We start from the raw sequence: 19,151 nt of genomic DNA, 5'->3' as shown, positions 1-19,151 counted from the left end.
GAGAAGCCTGGGAAAGACCACACCCATTTTACAGGGGAGCCAAGGTTTGCTAAGGTCATAGCCACACATAGGTGGGTCAACTCCAGGCAGCCTCAGTCATCTTTCATCACAATTTATTGGCTCTCCTAGACACGCCCAATTTGGCCCCATCTGGGTCCCTCCAATAACCCTGTAGGGAAGGATCCTGCAGAGAGGGGTCCAGGTCACTCTGAGCAGCGGCCGGTGATCTTCCTGATCCAAGACACATAGGGGGCCACAGCGGTAGCCACGGGAGGCTTGAAGACATCGGTACAGGTCTTGGAGCTGAAGGACAGGATTCCAGACAGCTGGCCTTTGCTACACACCAGGGGTCCACCTGAATCACCCTAGGGGGTTGATAGAGCACAGGTCAGCCTCTGTGCCAGAGGAGGGGAACAGGGATCTTCTGGGGCCACTCCCCAGCTGCATATGCATTCCCCAGCTACCCTTTTTCTTTCTGTACTTTTACCTCTTTGCTCTTCCCCATGCCCTGTGCCCAGATTGTCTGTGGTGCTAGAGTTCAAACCACAGATCTGCTTCCTGAAGGTATGACCCTAAGCAACTTATTTAACCTCCTTGAGCTGCTGCAGGTGACCGGGGCAAATGCTAGTCCCAACCCCTTGGACTTCCAGCAAATGGGAGTCAGGAGGGCTGGCTTGGACTGATGAGGGTTCAGCTGGTTCCCATCACCTTGCAGGGGGCCTGGGCCTTGGAGTCAGCTGCGAGGCAGAGCATGTGGCTGGTGATGCTGCCATTCCAGAAACGGCTGTTGTTGCACATCCGGATGTCCAGCACATGGAGGTCCAGCTTCTGCAGTGTCCGGGCCGGTTTCCCACCCTGGTGGGTCTGCCCCCAGCCCACCATGCTACACTTTGTGCCTGCTGGCACAGCACGGCGCCCTCTGGGCACAGCCAGGGGCCGGATGGTCCTGCTGGGTCGTACCTGCCCGTCCAGCTGTGGTGGCAACAGGGGTAGTGAGTGGGTGTGGAGAGGGCAAGGCCTCATGGCAGGTCCTCAGCCCCTCCATCCCCGCACCTTAAGCAGCATGAGGTCATTCTCTAGGTGGAGATTGTAGCCAGGGTGCCTGATAGCTGCCTTGATGTGGAAGGTGAGGCCAGGGGCATGGGGGTTGTGGAGGTCGTGAAGGCCCAGCACCAGCCTCAGCCGTTGTACCCTGTGGGAGTATGAATTACAGCACAGATCCCCAGCCCCCTGTGAGTACAGCACTGTCTCATCCATCTGTGGCCATCTCACATGGTTGAATACTACTGCACCCTTGATGCACACATGACAGCCTCATCAGCCTGATCTTGGCAGGACCTTCCCCTGTCTTCTCAATCCACCTCTTTCAGGAATCCTTCCTTGCTCCCGCTCCTGCTAAGTCCTGGCCCAGATCAGTGGCCATGTGACCAAAAGAGCCAACCTCCTGAAAGCCACCCTGGGAACTCCTCTCTCCTGGGGCTGCAGCCTCACCCCTGTGATTTGTTTCAAGACTGGCACATGCCAACCCTTATACCTTTGCCCATACTACAGAGAAATAAGCTCTTTCACAGGACTTGAGGGGTCCATCCTTGCTACCATGTGAAAGAGACTCATGTGAGCACCTGGATCAAGCTATACCTGAAGCTAGTACTCCTCCTAGACTTTTCAATTACATCTGTTGACCCATCACCTTTTGTTATTTCATTTTGTTTAGGGGTCTTTATTACTGGCCAGCCTACAGGCATAGCAGTGCCAGGATTTCTTTATAGTTTGCTTTCTCTCTCTCTCTCTCTCTCTCTCAGTGCTGGGGATCAAACCTAGAGACCTCATGCATGCTAGGTAAAGTGCTCTACCACTAAGTTACACCCCTGACCAGTAAAGGGTGGTTTTTTGATGGTATCAGGGACCAGCTTTCTTTCTGTGAATTGGCTCCTGGTGGCTACAGGAGGCACACACATTCATAATTGTCACAGGCAGCCCAGTCAGTCCATTTGAAAGGAGACCACCACTCCTGTGAGACTACCCTAGAACCCATAGCCTAGGCCTTTCTGGAGGGTAGGGATGCCATATTGGTCTAAACCCCTCAGGACTGCCCCTACTGGTGGGAATGGGGTCATGGGACACCTGGGGAGGCAGAGGGGTGGGAGTACTCACGGTTCAGTTAGACAGTGGGCAGCGGTCAACACCCACCGTGGGTGCACGAGGACCCCCCCACACAGGTGGGAGCCAGCTTTCTGCAGTGAGGCCATGTATGGGCAGGAGTGGGGGGCAACCTCGTGACCGCCGATGATCTTGATCTCAAATGCATTGCCAGCTGGGTGGGGGGCAGATGAACCTGGTTAGGGTTTTATTGTTTTGTTTTGTTTTTGGTGGGACTGACTGAGGTTTGAACTCAGGGCTTCATGCTTGCAAAGCAGGTGTTCTACTGCTTGAGCCACACCTCCAGTACCTGGTTAGAGCTTTTGCACTCACCCACCACGCTCAGAGGCCCTGGACCCCACAGATCTGCCATTCTAACAAAGTACTCAGCGTTTCCTAAAGCTTCCACCCTTGACCTTTCCAGTTCCCTGTCCCAGGTTCAGCAGCCAGAGGTGAGGTTTAAAATGTCAATCAGGCCAGGCTCTGGCGACTTACACCTGAAATCCTAGCTACTCAGGAGTCAGAGATCGAGAGGATCCATTGTTTGAAGCCAGCTCAGGCAAATAGTTCATGAGACCCTATCTTGAAAAAACTGATCACAGAAAAGGGCTGGTGGAGTAAGTGGCTCAAGGTGTAGGCCCGGAGTTCAAACTCCAGTACTGTAAAATAAAATAATAATATAAAATATAAAATAAAAATTTTAAAAAGTCATTCAGGAGAAATGAGCCTGGAAGGGCTCATGGGAAGGCCAGGCAGGGCAGTCCTGCTGAAAGCCGGCAGTTCCTCATGCTAAGCCACCCAGTGATTCTGCTCCCAGGATGTGCTGGAGAGAAACGAGGGGTATGTCCACTGGGAAACCAGAACACCCATGTTCACAGCAGCATCAACCACAGTAATCACTCAAGTGGGGGAACAGCCCAGGTGTCCATCGACAGATGAGGGACACACACTGGAGCATCACTCAGCCATGAACAGGACAAGGCTCTAACCCACACTACAATGCTGAAGGACCTTGAGTACACTCTCTGGAACTACCTACTCAGTGAGAGAAGCAGACACAGAGGACCCCCCAGTGTGTGACTCCATTGGATTTGTGTTGCTAGGGACTGGGGAAGGGGTGGGGTGACTGCTCATGGAAATGGGGCTACTGCTGTGTGTATGTGTTTTTTTTTTTTTCTGGCAGTACTGTGGGTTGAACTCAGAGCCTCCTACTTGTGAAGTAGGTGCTGTGCCACTTGAGCCATGCCCCCTGTGCTTTTTTGCTTTTTTTTTAGATAGGGTCTCTTGCCTTTTTGCCCAGGGCTAGTCTCAGATTGCAATCCTCCTCCTATGCCTCTTGCATAGCCCAGCTTGCTTTGTTGAAATAGGGTCTTGTGGGATGGGGCTCCTTTTGAGTGTCATGGAATGTTCTAGAATTAGACAGGAGGATAGTTGTATATTTCTGTGAATGTACTAAGACTTGTAAACATTAACTGTGTGAATTGTATAATATGCAAATTTCTTCTCCACAAATCTATTATAAGATTATTTATAAGACAGGGTCTTGCTAGGTAGCCAGGCTCTATCTGCCTCTATTTCCCGAGTGCTAGAATCACAGGCACATGTTACTACACTCAGCTAAAATTTTTTTTAAAGTATTGGTTAAAAAAAAAATTAGAGGTAAATCAGCTCAAAAATCTTCCTGATTCCATACTGGGCACTGGTGGCTCACTCTTGTAATCCTAGCTATTCAGGAGGCAGAGATCAGGAGGATTGTAGTTCAAAGCCAGCCTGGGCAAATAGTTCATGAGACCCTATCTCAAAAAAACCTTTTACAAAAAAAGTGGAGTGGCTCAAGGAGAAGGCCCTGAACTCAAACTCCAGCAACACACACACACACTCTTCCTGATTCCCCTTCGTGCTTTAAAAATCCAGCTACCAGCACACAAGGGAGGGGTGAGGATAGGTAAGACACCTAAAAAACTAGCTAGCATTTGTTGCCCTTAACGCAGAGAAACTAAAGCAGATACCTTAAAGCAACTGAGGCCAATAGGAAAAGGGGAACAGGTACTAGAGAAAAGGTTAGATCAAAAAGAATTAACCTAGAAGGTAACACCCACGCACAGGAAATCAATGTGAGTCAATGCCCTGTATAGCTATCCTTATCTCAACCAGCAAAAACCCTTGTTCCTTCCTATTATTGCTTATACTCTCTCTACAACAAAATTAGAAATAAGGGCAAAATAGTTTCTGCTGGGTATTGAGGGGGTGGGGAGAGGGAGGGGGCGGAGTGGGTGGTAAGGGAGGGGGTGGGGGCAGGGGGGAGAAATGAACCAAGCCTTGTATGCACATATGAATAAAAAAAAAAAAAAAGAATGCTAGCCTAGACTAATGGTTAAAAAAAAAAAATAAAAATCCAGCTACCTCATGTCCACTAGACCCCCTACTCCATGTCAGTCATTGAGGTCCCCCCAGGTCCCCCAGCGCTTCTTCATTGCCACTGTAGGGCCTTTCCCTGCGCTATTGCAGGATGGATGGATGGACAGATGGATGGATGGGTAGGTGGATGGATACGAGGGTGGTTGGATGATAACGGGTAGATGGGTAGGTGGTGAATGATGGATGAATGGAAGGATAGATGGTTGACAAATAGATGGAAGGATGGGTGGATGGATGATGGTTGGTGGATTCCTATTTACCCATTATTTAGTCTTTAATTCTTAAAGGATCCATTCTCATCCTGTCAGTCAAAATTTCATACTGCCCACCACTCACCTCCCTTCTCACTGTACCTCAGACTCCCGGGTATCAGTTCTGGTCCAGCCTAAGGTTCTGGGGTGACCTGCTGGCTTTCCAACCCCAGCTCTGCCTCTCCATGCTGGGCAGTCCTTCACATCTGCTTTATTCCCTGAGCCACAGTTTCCTGCACTGTGCCCTGGCCTGTGTGCTAAGGATCCTGTCTCCTGACTCCTACTGGGAGGCTGCAGATGAGGCAGGCGAATGGCTCACGTCATCCCCATGTCCTGTAGTTGTAGCTGGGGGAAGTTGAGGCGCATGGAGGATCCTCAGGTGCCAAAGTTTCCCCCTCAGAGAACGACAAAAAATAAAAGTCATGGTTTTTACTAGGGAGAAACCTAGTGGGTATCCCCTTCATCAAACAGCCCCTTGGCTACAATCCGTGTCACCTTGTGCAGCTAGGACAAAGTGGCCCTGTGCATTCCTGGAGATGCACAGCCCCAGTCTATCAAGGAAACGGCAGAGGGACCATGTGCAGGAAGGGCACATGTCAGTTTCCAACTCCAGAGGAAGACAGCATGACAGAACGCGTTGTACCTTCTCTCCCTATAAAGGCCAAAATGGGGCTGGGTGCTGTGGCTCATATCTGTAATCCCAGCTACTCTGGAGAGCTGCTAGAGTGGTTCACGTGGTAGAGCGCCTGCCTAGCAAGCATGAAGCCTTGAGTTCAAACCCCAGTATCACCACCAAAAAAAAAAAAAAAATTACAATGCTAGGTACTCCAGCAGCAGAGACCGGGAGGATCAAGGTCTGAGGCTGGCCCTTCAGAAAAAACATGAGATCCTACCTGAAAAATAACTTATGCAGAAAAAGGCGGGGGACGAGGCTCAAGTGGCAAAGTGCCTGCATATCCCCAGCCCCTCTGATTCTTTTTGAATGATTTTTTTTAACTTCCTGATTTATACAGTTGACAACCCTCTGTGTGATTCTTGCAACTTGACCACAATCAAGTCAAAATGAAAAAGTTTAAAACTTTCTCCAAAGTGGGCTGTGATTCTGCCACTTGAAAGTCTTAAGTGTTGCAGAGTTGTACAGCCATCACCAACTAGATGCAAGCTTTGATCACCACAGGGCAGTACTCTCCACACTTTAAAAATATTTTGCTGTTTTCCACTAGGTAATCCATGTGCACGGCACGAAATTTAAAAAGTACAAACTTGGAGCCAGGTGTTGTGGCCACGCCTATGAGTCCACAGCTGAGGCAGTAGGATCTAGAGCTCCAGCCAGGCCAGCCTGGGCTACAAAGTTGAGACCCTGAGTCAAAAACAAACAAAAAAACCAAAACCGCTCATGCCTGTAATTCTAGCTACTCAGGAGACAGAGATCAGGAGGATCTTTGTTCAAAGCCAGCCCAGTCAACTAGTTTGTGAGACCCTATCTCAAAAAAAAAAAAAACCAATATAAAGCAGGGCTGGTGGAGTGGCTCAAATGATAAGAGCACCTAACAGGCCCAGCAAGCTCTTGAGGCCCTGAGTTCAAGCCCCCAGTACCACAACAAAACAAAACCCAAAACAAAAAAAGCAAAAACAAAAAATCCCCAAAGCCAGGTGCTGGTGGCTCAGGCTATTTGGGAGGCTGAGATCAGGAGGATCATGGTTCGAGGCCAGCCTGGGCAAATAGCTCGTGAGACCCCTATCTCTAAAATAACCAGAGCAAAAATAGACTAGAGGTGTGATTTAAGTGGGAGAGCGCCTGCTTTGCAAGCTCAAAGCCCTGAGTTCAAACCCTAGTCCCACCAAAAGCAGTAACAGAGAAAAAGTACAAGTGGGAGAGGGGTAGAGCACCTGCTTAGCAAGCATGAGGCCGAATTCAAACTTTAGTTAATCACCAAAAAAAAAAAAAAAGTTTTATCTTCAAAAAGTGGAACTCCTTCCCTTTACACTCTTCCTGTACTCTTGAGCCCCTTCTTGTCATCAGCATAAGCACATATTCTTACACACTGTTAAAGGAGGTTCTATTTTGCTTCTGTCCAGTCCTGCATTTACTGTTTAAAATTAGGGCACGCTACTTCCTTCTTTTTTGGGTTCTATTTCTTGAGGGCCATGAGCTATTTCCACTTTGTGCCCTTACAGTTGGGACTCTGGCAACAGCTCCTCTCTTCCACTCACAGACCCCCTGAGCACCTGAACTTTAAGTCTGTTTCCCCATCGTGTCCCCAGCTCCCACTTACCTGCCAACAGGGTCCCAAGGACCACCACCAGCAGCAAGAACCAGCGGGGCTCCATCTTACTGCAAGACTTCTGAGTCCCCCTGCCCCCAAAGCTTTCAAACTCTTGCCCTCTTCCTGTGGGGACAGTGACATTAACAGCCCCACCCCACACCTTGCACACAGACACTTCCTTTTGCAGCTGGTCCACCTCACCCACCATCATGCCTCCAAACTAGCAATATTCCTTGTTACATCTAGCAGTGTTCAAATTCCCCTACCTTGTGTGTGTTATACAATTTTTGGGGAGGGGGAGGCACTGGGGTTTGAACTCAGGGTCTCACGCATGTGCTCTGCCACTTGGAGCCACTCGTCAGCCTGTATTGAACGATTTTAGTATCACTTTTGTGTGTGCTGGGGATGAAATCCAGGACCTAGGCACCTGCTCTATCACAGAGCCACATCCCTATAAGCCCCTTTCTCCTTTTTCTTTTTTGGAGACAAGTCTTGCTAGATAGCCCAGGCTGGCCTCAAACTTGAGATCCTCCCAATCCTCAAACTCCGCCTTCTGAGTGCTGGGATTACAGACATGAGCTACAATGCTCAGCTCTTTTTCTTTCTCTTTTTTTTTTGGTACTGGGGTTTGAACTTAGGGCCTCACACATGCTAGGCAGGTACTCTACTACTTGAGTCACTCCACCAGCCATTTTTTGGGTTGAGTGTTTTCGAGATAGAGTCTCATGAACTATTCACCTGGTTGGTTTCATTCCTCGATCCTTCTGATCTCTGCCTCCTGAGTAGCTAGGATTACAGGCATAAGCCACCAACGCCCAGCCAGGCTCTTTTTTCTTATTGTGTTAAGAATACACACAGTATTTATCATCTTAATCACTTTTATGAATGAGGCTCAGAGGCCTTAGCATACTCATGTCATTGTGCAACTGTCTCCACCACCCATCCCTGTAACTTTCCATTTTCCCAAACCGAAACTGTACCCATTAAACACTAACTCCCACTCTCTGGTACTCGCCATTTAACTTTCGCTGTGTTTGACTCATTTGACCTTCTGTGACTGGCTCAGACCAGCAGGGTTGCAGATGAGGGGGAGAAGATGAATGGGTAGTGGCCTGAGCTGCTTGTGCTGCCAGCTTTCTGGATGTAAGAAAAGCCAAAAGTTAGCCAGATATGGTGGCACACATCTATAATCCCAGCACTCCAGAGGCAGGAGGATCGAGATTTCCAGGCCAGCCTGGGCTATGTAGTGAGATGCCATTTCCCTCACAGTCCCTCCCCTCCCCTCCCACCTCTAAAACAACCTAAAAAAGAAACCAAAACCTCACAAAACTATGGACACCAAACAGTATGGCCATACCCATGGCAAGATGGGAGCCTCAGGTTTGCCCCGTTGCCCTGCCCAACTCCTTCTGGGCAGAAGTCACCCAGGCTCTGGCCAATGCAGCCCACAGTCCTCCTCTTTACAGTAACTGGTCAGGTCAGGCAACCTAAGTTCTGCAGTGCTAAAGAAAGAGCCCCAAGGCTGAGTCCAATTCTTGGTGGGAAACCTCATCCTAATAGTACCTAAGCAATCAGAACCCAATCATTTCAGGACTTCTCAATTAATTACACAGAAATAAAGCCTGATGGGGGAGGGGTATATGAAAGAATAATAGAGCTGGACACTGGTGGCTCATGTCTGTAATCCTAGCTATTTGGAGGCAGAGATCAGGAGGATCACAATTCAAAGCCAGCCCAGGCAAACAATTCATGAGACCCTATCTCAAAAAAACTTCATAAAAAAGGGCTGAGAGTAGAGTTCCTGCTTAGCAAACCTGAGGCCCTGAGTTCAAACCCCAGTACTGCCAAAAGAAAAAAGGTAATAAAGGGTACAACATATTCATGTATGGAAGTATCACAATGAAACCATTTTGTACAATTAATACATGCTAATTTTCAAAAAATGAGTCCTAGATGTCCTGACACAGGCTGAGAGACTGAAGGGATTTATAGGCAGCAGTGGAGTCACCTGAGAGTTGTTCCCAGCCCTGGGAACCATAAGAATCCATCTCTAGATCCCTGAGGATCAGGGTCAAGCTGATTAACAAATGCAAAGTAAGCCAGATTTGTTGGGCACAGTGGTTCACATCTGTAATTCCAGCTACTTGAGGTGGAAATAGGAGGATAAAGGTTAGAGGGAGGTCAGCCCAGACAAAAAGTTCATGAGACCCACCCCTCCCCCAATAAAAAGCTGGGGCTAGTGGTGCGTGTCTGTCATTGCAGCTATGTGGGAAGCATAAACACTAGGATTGTAGTCCTGGCCAGCTGGGCATAGATGCAAGAACCTATTTGAAAAATAACTAAGTAAAAAGCCGGGGTCATGACTCAAGTGGTAGAGCACTTCCTAGCTAGTCCAAGGCCCCGAGTTGATCCCCAGTACCAAAAAAAAAAAAAAAAAAGTCAGCTCCATCTATCCAAATCCTAAGATGCTCTGTGGACATGGCCCTTTCCCAAAATGCAACCAGCCAGAGGTAGGAAGCCCCTGGAAGCTTTCTGGTTACCCCGATTCCCCAGGCTGGAAGGAGGTGGCCACCCAGGCCTGTTGAATCCAGGTCATACTTCAGAGCTGCAGGGACATGACTTCTGTCCTGAACTATTATTTTTGGTGGTATTGGGGTGTGAACTCAGGGCCTCATGTTTGCTAGGCACTCTACCACTTAAGCCATGCACCAGCTGCCCTGAACTCCTGACTGGCTGCCTTCACCTCATCCCTTATCTCCCCAGGTAGGATGCCCTGACCTCACATCCAGCCTGCTGTGGAGGCCCCAAGCTGGTCAAGAGTTCCAGGTGACAGAAGGGCCTGCCAATCACCTCTCCACCCCAAGGAGAGCTTGCCTATCTTCTCATAAAGCAGTTTTATTTAGATTTCAAACAAACCAAAGCAGAGAAGAGGTGGCTACAGGCAATCCATCCATTCATGAGCTGGGCATCAAGTCTCTGGCTCTGAGAAGCTGGGTGGTGGGCCCGATTCTGGGGCCATCCCAGGCTGTTTGCCCATCTCCGCCCCCTGCTGTGGCTGTGCAAGGCGCTGCTGGGCTGTAGCCAGTCCTGGAAGCCAGAGCCTCTGTGGAAAGGTGGGCTGGCCCTGCATGAGGGAGGCGGGCGCTGCTCTTCTCTGAAGCCGAGGAAAACCCAGGAACACATATGGGAAGAAGAAAACCTAAATGCCACCACCCCAAGGAGAGGAAGCAACACAAAACCTCCATGAGGTAGTCTGTCGTCTAAGAGCCATACAGGTCCATCCTAGTGAGGTAAAATTTTGTAAGTTTATTTCGGCGGGGGACACGATGTCAGGACTCCTCATTGCTGGAGTCGTCCTCGTCGTCCCCAAAGCAGCTGTCAGCCTCCTCCTCCACCTCGCCATCCTCATAGTAGTCATCGTAGAAGAGGTCCGAGCCCTCATCAGGCGCCGGCGCCTTGGTCTTTATACAGTATTCTGCCAGTGTGGTGGGCACCTTCACACCGTCACGCTCTGCATCCACCTTGGTCCCCAGGACCTGCTTCCTGAGGGAAAGGATGGGTGAGGGCACTGCTTAGATACTATCCCCTCCCCATGTAACCTACACGAAATCAGAAAGGAGATGAGAGGAAAAGAGTAACTTGGGAGAGGAAAGGTCATGTGAGGGGCAGCTGAACCAGACCCTTCCCCAAAGACAAAGCAAGCTGTTGAGGTTAATCTTGAGACAGGTGAAAATAAAGATAGAGGCCAGCAGTGCTCTTGGCACAGGAAAGAGCTGGAAGGCTTAGCCTGAGGTCAGGGACAGAAGGAGCCTATTCACAGAGCCACAGGCACAGCAGGAAACTGGGCAACAGGCCACAGCTCTACACTATCTGCAGACTGAATTTTAAAACTGAGACGCACCAAGCTTGTCCAGGTTCTGTGGGAAGGAAGCAGATGAGAGGGACTCCGGCCAGGGGTCTGCCCTGAATCACCTCTGTACTGACAGAGGAAGGGGCTTCCTGGTACAGTGGGGCAGGGCTAGGTCATGAAGACTTCAGCCCACAAAATGGATGCCGTACTATGACTAGATGCTGCTGCCAGCCTGGGCTACGGAGCAAGATCCTGCCTCAAAAACCCAAAACCAGACAAGATAAGAGTACTGCCAGTGGCTGGGTGACAGATCTGGTAGGAGAAACTGTGCTCAGGCTTGGGCCCCAGGGTGTGGGTCCACAGCCCCATACGGGAAGGGCTAAGGGAGGTCGGACAAATGCTACCCCACCTTTGCTCAGCAGCTTCCATAGGACAGGGGAGGAGCTGAGGATGTGCCAGGTCAGACACCACACCTCATGTCTTAGGCCTCACCTAGGAGGAGAGAACACCCTGCAGCCCTCAGGCAAGGCCAGGCAACGGTAGGGAAGAAGTGCTGTGCTGGCTCCTGGGCTCCTGTCTCTCCACCCTGCACAATCATTTCTGACCTGGCAGGGCTCTGCCTCCACTACCTCATAGGCCTGAGCTGGACACAGGCTATATGGAGGCTCAAACACTCACTTTGTGACTCAGAAGCATACAGAGACTGCAGCTTCCCACGTGGGCACATGTGCGTGGCTCACAGGGAGTTCTGAGGGCTAAAAATAGCCTGGTTCTTCTTTCTGCTCTGTGGTGGAAGGAGGCATCATAGGGGAAATACCAGGAAGAATTGGGACAAGGACTTGTGGCCTCTGAGGGCCCTTGGAATTGAGAGATAGGTATTGAGGTAGCCAGTGAGCGCAGGCACCTCAGGGTGGCCAGCACAGGGTGGTACCATAGCCACTCTGAAACCCCTACATCCACAGCCCTGACTGGCCAGCAAAGGACATCTGCCCAGCACACCAGGTGCCAACAGTCAGGCTGGTCTATGGTAGGGCAGTGGGAGGAGCTGCAGCATACACATACGTGTGCCCCTGGAGCCATGAGAGTGAACAAATGCTCATGGATTGCTGGTGCCTATGATGGTGGTATGTTAAACTTTTGTTGTTTTGTGGTAATGGGGATCAAATCTAGAACCCATGCATGCTAGGCAAACACTCAACCACTGAGCTACATCTGCTGTTCCTATGGGTTTCCATTTTCTTCTCTATGGGCAAAGGCTGGGTTAGCATTTGTCTGACCCCCCTCCTTAGCCCTTCCCCTGTGGAGCTGTGGACCTTGCTATTTTAAGCTTTTGAAGTACCACAGAGCCACTAACAAAAACAGATCAGAGCAGGTGCTGATTACACCTGTAATCACAGTTACTAGAAGGCTGAAATCCAGAAGATCACAGTTACAAGGCCAGTCTGGGAATGGGTAGAGTTCACGAGACCCCATCTCAATAGAAAAAAGCTAGGCTTGGTGGCATGTGTCTGTCATCCCAGTGACAGTGGGAAATATAATTAAGAGGACTGCAGTCCAAGACAAAAAGCAAGACCCTATCTCCAAAATAACCACAGCAGAAAGGGCATAAAAGGTGTGGCTGAAGCCATGTTTTTTGTAAGGTAGAGCGTCTACCTTACAAACATGAAGCCCTGAGTTCAAACCCTAGTACCGCCTAAAACAAAAACCAAAAAATGAAAAACAGCCAGGAAAGCTGTGCAATTCTACTCAGGAACAGGATGAGCAGAAGCCTTTGCCTATCTCCACTTGTGCATACGCACACATGTGTACAACACAGTAAGGGACCAGCTACAAACAACAGACCATGACTGAAGCAGAGCAGAGCATGCTACCTGTAAAGAGAAGAGTCTACCTGCAGGAGAGGCCACAGTCCATGGTGAGCCAGTAAATCCTGAGAGCTGGGGAAAGGAAGGGGAGGACTTGTCTATGCAAATGGCTGTGAGCAAGCTGCACTGACAATGGAGGCCACCAAGCCCCTGCAGCATGGGACAAGCCTGTGCAGAGTGAGTTTTACTGCATGTAATGATACATCCATAAACCTGATAAAGAGATGACCTATGCAGCAAGAGGCTGTTTTTGTTAAGTGCATATGTAAATTTTATTATTTTTAAATTTGCAGTGCTGGGGATCGAACTCTGGGCCTGGTATATGCTAGGTAAGTGCTCCCCATGGAGCCTCACCTCTCCACAATATAAATTTTGAAAAATCTGAAAAAACAGCCAGGTGCCAGTGGCTCACGCCTTAATCCTAGCTACCTAGGAGGCAGAGATTTATCATTACAAAAAATGGCTAAGGCCCTGAGCTCAAGCCCCAGTACCGCAGAAAAAAAAAAATCTGAGATTCCAAAATTTTGACCACACTGGGATTGGGATTAGGAAGGATTCTTCTCATCTCCATTTGTACATACGCAACTTCCTGGCAAGATCCGCTCCTTTCTCCTGCAGAAGTGTTGCCCCCGTAGTGAACCACATGTCTATGGTATCCTTGAGGAGTTGTGACACGCACACTTGCAACAACAACACCCAGTGCCCCAATCCCATTTGCCCACCTGGGTTTGCTTTGTGGAGATGACAAGAGCACACACAAGCAGTCCTGGCCCTCACACTGCTGAGTGGAGCAGGGTATGGGGAAAGGCCACAGTGTTCATGCTTCTCCTGCTGACTACACTTGGGCTTCTGCCAGTGTGGGAACAATAAAGCTGCTGTGCATATATCCAGGTCAATGCTGGTGTGGACTGGCCTCCCATCCTCTTGGGTAAATGCCAAGGAAAGGATCAGTTGTGTGTGAGGTACTGTTTTTGGTTAAAAAGATAAAGTCCAAACCTACAAAATATCTGTGAAAAATGTGGTAAGGCACTGGTGACCCACGCCTGTGATCCTAGCTACTCAGGAGGCAGAGATAAGGAATATTGCGTTTTTGAAGTCAGCCCCAGGAAAACAGTTCAAAAGATCCTATCTCAAAAAAGTCCATCACAAAAAGAGCTGGCAGAGTGGCTCAAGCGGTAAGAGTACATGTCTAGCAAATGTGAGGTCCTGAGTTCAAATCCAGTGCCACCAAAGGTACGGGTGTGTGGGGTAAAGAGTTAATTTCACCAAAAAAACCAAGCAAGTAGCACTGAGTATGCCACAAGTCTTTCCTCCTCAGAAAATGATTCCAAGTCTAATTTTTAAAACACTGCTTAGTGTGTGATCCCAATCACATGTGAAGACAAAGCTGAACATCAACACCAAGAAGGGGGGCAATTTGCACACCCTATGTGGATCTACAAAGTGGTTCAGGTGCCTAGACATCACCTCATCCCTGTCTGGGGGATCTAGGCGCATGGGACCATGCACCATGCATGACAAAGGCCACCATCCTGAGAAGGAGCTGTTCCAGGAAGGCAGAGAGAGGACCACGTGAGTCAGGATTTTCAGTCTCAAAGCAAAAGATGTAATGCTATAGACACCAGGTGGACACTGGGTGCTTATGCCCTGCACTACCATGAGTACGTGTGTGTGTAATTGACCATATCCTGCACGACTGGAATCTGTCATAACGTACTAAAACAGCGCCATCCAAATTTCCAAGGAAAAGGAAAAAGAGAACAACGACAGCTCCGAGTTCAAACCCAGTACTGCCAAGGGGAAAATAAACAAACAAAAAAGAAAAAACCAGAAGTTGGGATTGAACTTGGTGCTTGGTTACCCTGTCTGTAACTACTGCCCCTGGATGGATGGGGCTTTACAAAGGCTGACAGGCAGGAATACTTCTCTGTCCTGTTAAGAACACAAAGCCAGGACCCTGCAGGAATGGGGGGCACTACTCTGGGAGTCCCCAGGACCCTGTGCTCACCGGATGATGTCTGTGTACTCTCGGTCCTTCCCCTTGCTCTCTTTCCACTTTCTGTACATCACTGAGGCGTCCACGTTGGCTGGTGAGAAGGTGTTGGGCTCGTTGAGCAGAGAGATCACACTTAGGAGGATGGTCCTGGGTGGGGTGGGGGCAGAGGGTCAAAGTGTGGGAAGCCATGGAATCCGTGCTTCTAGCTCTTTTGGGCCCAAGGTACAGAGACTTCTGGATCCGCGAAAGCACCCGACCTTGCAGGACTCCTGTCTGGACCTCTCACACCTTGGGAACGCCCCAGGGCAACAGGGGCTGGAGCAGGGAAGGGATACTCTCACCTCCGTGTGTCCCACCTGGGGTACACTTAGGGACATGGCAACCTGAGGAGCTCTCCCAAGCTGAGGTGAGGAAGAAGTGTGCTCCAAGGTGACGTAGCAGGGTAGCTCAAGGTTGCTCTAGATAATGGGGCTGGTCCAGGGTCTGGGTGCCCAGGTGGAAGACTGATTTGGGAAACACCACAGTGCATGGATTCTGAGGACACGTGCCACCCAGACCCACAACGTGGGAGCCTAGCCTCACCTGACATTCTGCGTGGGGTTCCACCGCTCCGAGGGCAGCTCTCCACTCTGGGGGTCATCAACTGGGGGATGGAGGATGGAGATGCATACATCCCCTGTCTGTGTGAAGAGGAGAGAGCACAGGTCAGTCCCAGCTCCTGGGCTCTCAATGCCAGTGTTCAACAAGGACACAAGGCCCAGGGAGCTGTGTGGGAGGCAGGAATGCACGAAGGCATGTACCTGTTGAGGCGGATGTGTAAGAAGGCATGCGTGTGGGAGGAAAACGTAAGGCAGATGCGCTGAGAGGCCTGTGTGTGCAAAGCAGGTATGCGGCTCACCTCGTAGATGTTTGGATGCCACATCTTGGTTAGGAACCGGAAGGCAGGTGGGGAGTACGGGTAGTCGATAGGGAACTTCAGACGGGCCTGAGAATAGCAAAAAGCAGGGTGGCTCAGCTGGAACCTAGACCTCCCACAGGACCCCATTTCACAGGCAAGGTGACTGAGGCTTATCATTCTTGGGATTCTGGTGTGTTGGCGGGAGGTGCCTGTGAGGGCCTAGGCAGGTATCAGGCCTGCTGCCCACACCCTTGATGACATGCTGCCTTGGGCCTTTTCAGAGGCATCAGAGATGATCTCAGCCCCTACATAGTAGAATGGGGGGAACTGGGTCAATCCCAGCACACCTGCAGGTGAGCAAGGGCACCTGCTGCCTGTGCAACTCTGAGCCCTGGGCAGCCCAGACCACAGGCACTCAGCAAGAGAGATGCCAGGAGGCAGGGACTGCAGGCTCCCCTAGAGGAACTGCCCTGGTGACCTCGACCTCAGGCATCTAGGCTAAGGTGAGTGTTTGCTTGGCCATCAGATAGGCAAGGAGGAAAGATGAGTCAGGAGAGCACTCTGCCCTAGAGACTCATTCCAGGTCAGTACCTCTCGTGAGCTGTCCAACCCAAGGGCAGCCACAAGGGGCAGATATAAGCCACGCACTGGGGTGTCAGAGCTGCTTGGCCTGGGGCCAAGGTGTGGTACCACCCACTGCCCTTCCAGCTCTTAGAAGGTAAATAAGGAAGCCCTGCTGGTGCTTCTAGCATCAAGGGGTGGAGGCAAGAGATCCCACAGACAGCCCCCAAGAGTCCTCCTTCTTGACAGGGAGGGCACAGGGTGAGGTAGGGGAACAGATGGAAACCTCTCTTGGAAAGTGAACATGCTGAGGCCCTAAAAGGCCAGGAACTTACCTTTGGCTACAGAGCCAGACAGGAACTTGGGTCTGAGAACCTGCTCATGGTTCCCCAAAACTTCAAGACACCCCAAGTCTAATACTGGGCTTCTGAGCTTGGATCCTGGAGCACAGCCAATTCAGGAGAACCAGTCTCACCTGTACCAAGTCCACTGTACCTCTCCTTTTAAACATCCCAGAGATGCCTTTTATGGTAGAGCAGGCTGAGGCTCAAGAGAAGTAAAGCCTCTTACTGGAAGATACACAACAGTGAGCATGGGAAGGGTCTTTCTGCTCCCTCAGTACAGGGCACTGTCTGGGGCCTGTCTTCTGCCTAGAATGCCTGCTAAGGCTCACAAAGAAGTGGGCAAGGCTGGGCTGCCTGAGAGGAAGCACTGTAGGAAGTGCTCAAAAAGCAGCCACCTCACAACTCCCATGTTTTACATTCTCTTCGCAAAAGAGTTTCTATGCCCCAGCCACCACACCCAAGACGGGAGGGCCCCACACTGCCCTCTGATGTTACCCACATCTGGCAGGCCCCCCCTCAGCCATCTCTACAAAGATGGGATTATCCCTCTAATGCCAGCCTAGGAGGCTCTACCCACAATCCCTTGTAGGGGGGCAGTAGCCAGAGACCTTCATTCTTTCAATCCAGATGGAAGCTTTGTCTGGAGTCCTGGCCTGGCCTCAAGGCGGGACTCAGTGGCCCTTGCTCTGAGCAGAGGCCTGTCTTCACAGCCACCTGCTCTCTAAAGCAGACAAAAGGAGCTGGGGGCGGGGAGGCTGCTTACACCATTTGGTGACCTCGGAAGCTTCTCAGCCCAGACTCTGTTACAGGGTGAGGAGAGAGGGAGGGATGGTCACATTGTGTCGTCCCCCCCATCCCACCTTATTCTATAATCTGGAACCCCAACTCTGGAATCTACCCCACCCCAAGAGGAGGAGGCTGGCTGCTGCTCTTGCAGCCACTGAACGTACGTTAAAACATCAGCCCAAGAGCAGACAGACATCTAGCCCCATCCCCAGTGTGGCCTAGCTGGGGTTTCTGTGCCAATTGTCCCCCACTTCGAATGCAGGGAGACCCCCTTGTCTCTTTGCTCCTAGCACAAGGTACTGAGACCTTGACAAAACTCCAAGGCCAAGGCTGGGCTCAGATGGGAAGGTTGAGAAAACTGTCCCGACTTTGGTTCATGTTCATTGTCACACCAGACAAAAACACAGCCAGACTGGGGACAGCCCTAATTTAAATTCCCTGCTCTCAACAGCAAAAACATCTGGCATTGTGCTTGGCCTTAAACCACCAGAGGGCAGAGGAAACTGCCTGAATGGCGACAATGGGGCCCAAGAAGCTGCCTACTTAGTGAAAGGATGACTGGAATGGGAGAGGCCTCAAAGCTTCTGCAGAAACTACTCAGGGGCCAGGACGCTGGCAGGGGCCAGGAGTGAGGCTCCTGGGAATCAGGGTGGACGTGGCGAGCCGGAGGAAACAGGTTACATATATGAAGCCAAGGTGAGGTCCTGAGGCCTGGCCAGCTGCTATGGGCAAGAGTAGCCAATTTCCAAGCACATCTGGCTGCCAAGGCCCCATCCAGGCTTCTCCTGGAACCCGAGCCAAGTAGCCTGGTCAGTCACTCCCCCGCCCCTGCACTACCCTTCCCTTCCCATAGGTCCACACTTCCCAAAAGCAGCAGGTCGCTGGATCTGGGGGTGCCTCTTTGTCTCCTGGGGCGTGGGGGTGGGGCGGCTGGGGCAGCCTGGGGTGAACTCTCCCAAGGGTGAGGTCAGCAAGCACCCACGTCGAAACAAAATCAGGAGGCGCCCTAGACCTGCCTTGGAGGAACTGGAGACCATCAGCGACACCTAGGGAGACCATGGCAGCGACTAATTGCGAAGAAGGATCGGAGTAGGAGGAAGGGACCACGGCACAAAAGGGAAACTGAGCCGCTGGCTGGGGCCCGGCTCACCTTGAAGTAGCCGCCCTCGTAGTAGGTGTTGGGGGGCCCGAAGATGGCCACCTCCCAATTGTATAGGTCTCCTTCATCCACCAGCGTCACCCGGAAGCCTTCCACCGGCTCCTCCTGCAGCCCCTTAAGCTCCAGAAGCAGCGCCTTCTGCGAGCTGGGCACCAGCGGCCGGGCCATGGCGGCGGTGGAGGGACCCTGGGCTGGGGACCCGCCGGACCGCGGGACCGGCGCGAGTTCGTGGGACGGGCCGGGTAGCGCGTCAGCCGGGGGAGAGCCGCCGCCTTCCTCCTCTACGCTGCCACCGCCGCCGCCGCCACCCGGAGCCCCCGGTGGCTCCACTCGCTCTGGCGCTGCCGCCCGCCCGGCGCTCACCTCGGCCCGGCCCCCGCGCCCCGCCCCGAATGCGCCTGCGCACCGCCTCCGGGCCCCGAATGCGCCTGCGCGCCGCTGCCGAGCCCCCGAATGCGCCTGCGCGCCTCCGCCAGGCCCGGATCGCGCCTGCGCGCCCGCCCGCGGGGCACGCCGGGAAGCGGAGTCCCCCCTCCCCGCCCCGCCGCGCAGGCGCCTCGCGCTTCCGGTCCCCGGAGGCTGCCACTGCCCCCGCCTGGACGAGCTCCGCCGACGCC

At 51.6% G+C, this 19,151-nt stretch overlaps 2 protein-coding genes across 4 annotated transcripts; both read right to left on the bottom strand.

Annotated features, from left to right (window-relative positions):
• Positions 1-10,123, bottom strand: Gzmm (granzyme M). Of its 2 annotated transcripts, none has more exons than XM_020163285.2 (6): positions 9,992-10,123; positions 7,085-8,212; positions 2,155-2,335; positions 1,054-1,192; positions 709-972; positions 1-365 (listed from the first exon to the last, which is right to left on the bottom strand). In XM_020163285.2, the coding sequence occupies exons 2-6, from the start codon at positions 7,284-7,286 to the stop codon at positions 204-206; spliced, it is 948 nt and encodes a 315-aa protein (XP_020018874.1). In that variant the 5' UTR covers positions 7,287-8,212; positions 9,992-10,123; the 3' UTR covers positions 1-203. The 2 variants fall into 2 exon arrangements, with proteins under 2 accessions (XP_020018874.1, XP_020018875.1); XM_020163286.2 differs by having other exon boundaries at positions 13-365; positions 2,155-2,314.
• Cdc34 (cell division cycle 34, ubiquitin conjugating enzyme) lies at positions 9,955-18,911 on the bottom strand. Of its 2 annotated transcripts, none has more exons than XM_020163287.2 (5): positions 18,526-18,911; positions 15,685-15,771; positions 15,369-15,466; positions 14,799-14,933; positions 9,955-10,618 (listed from the first exon to the last, which is right to left on the bottom strand). In XM_020163287.2, the coding sequence occupies exons 1-5, from the start codon at positions 18,700-18,702 to the stop codon at positions 10,405-10,407; spliced, it is 711 nt and encodes a 236-aa protein (XP_020018876.1). In that variant the 5' UTR covers positions 18,703-18,911; the 3' UTR covers positions 9,955-10,404. The 2 variants fall into 2 exon arrangements, with proteins under 2 accessions (XP_020018876.1, XP_073910567.1); XM_074054466.1 differs by having other exon boundaries at positions 10,362-10,614.
• Between the last annotated feature and the right edge of the window lie 240 nt (positions 18,912-19,151).

This window comes from Castor canadensis, chromosome 14, assembly GCF_047511655.1.
Source record: "Castor canadensis chromosome 14, mCasCan1.hap1v2, whole genome shotgun sequence".
Lineage (NCBI taxonomy): Eukaryota > Metazoa > Chordata > Mammalia > Rodentia > Castoridae > Castor > Castor canadensis.
This window is presented reverse-complemented; position numbering and strand designations above follow the sequence as displayed.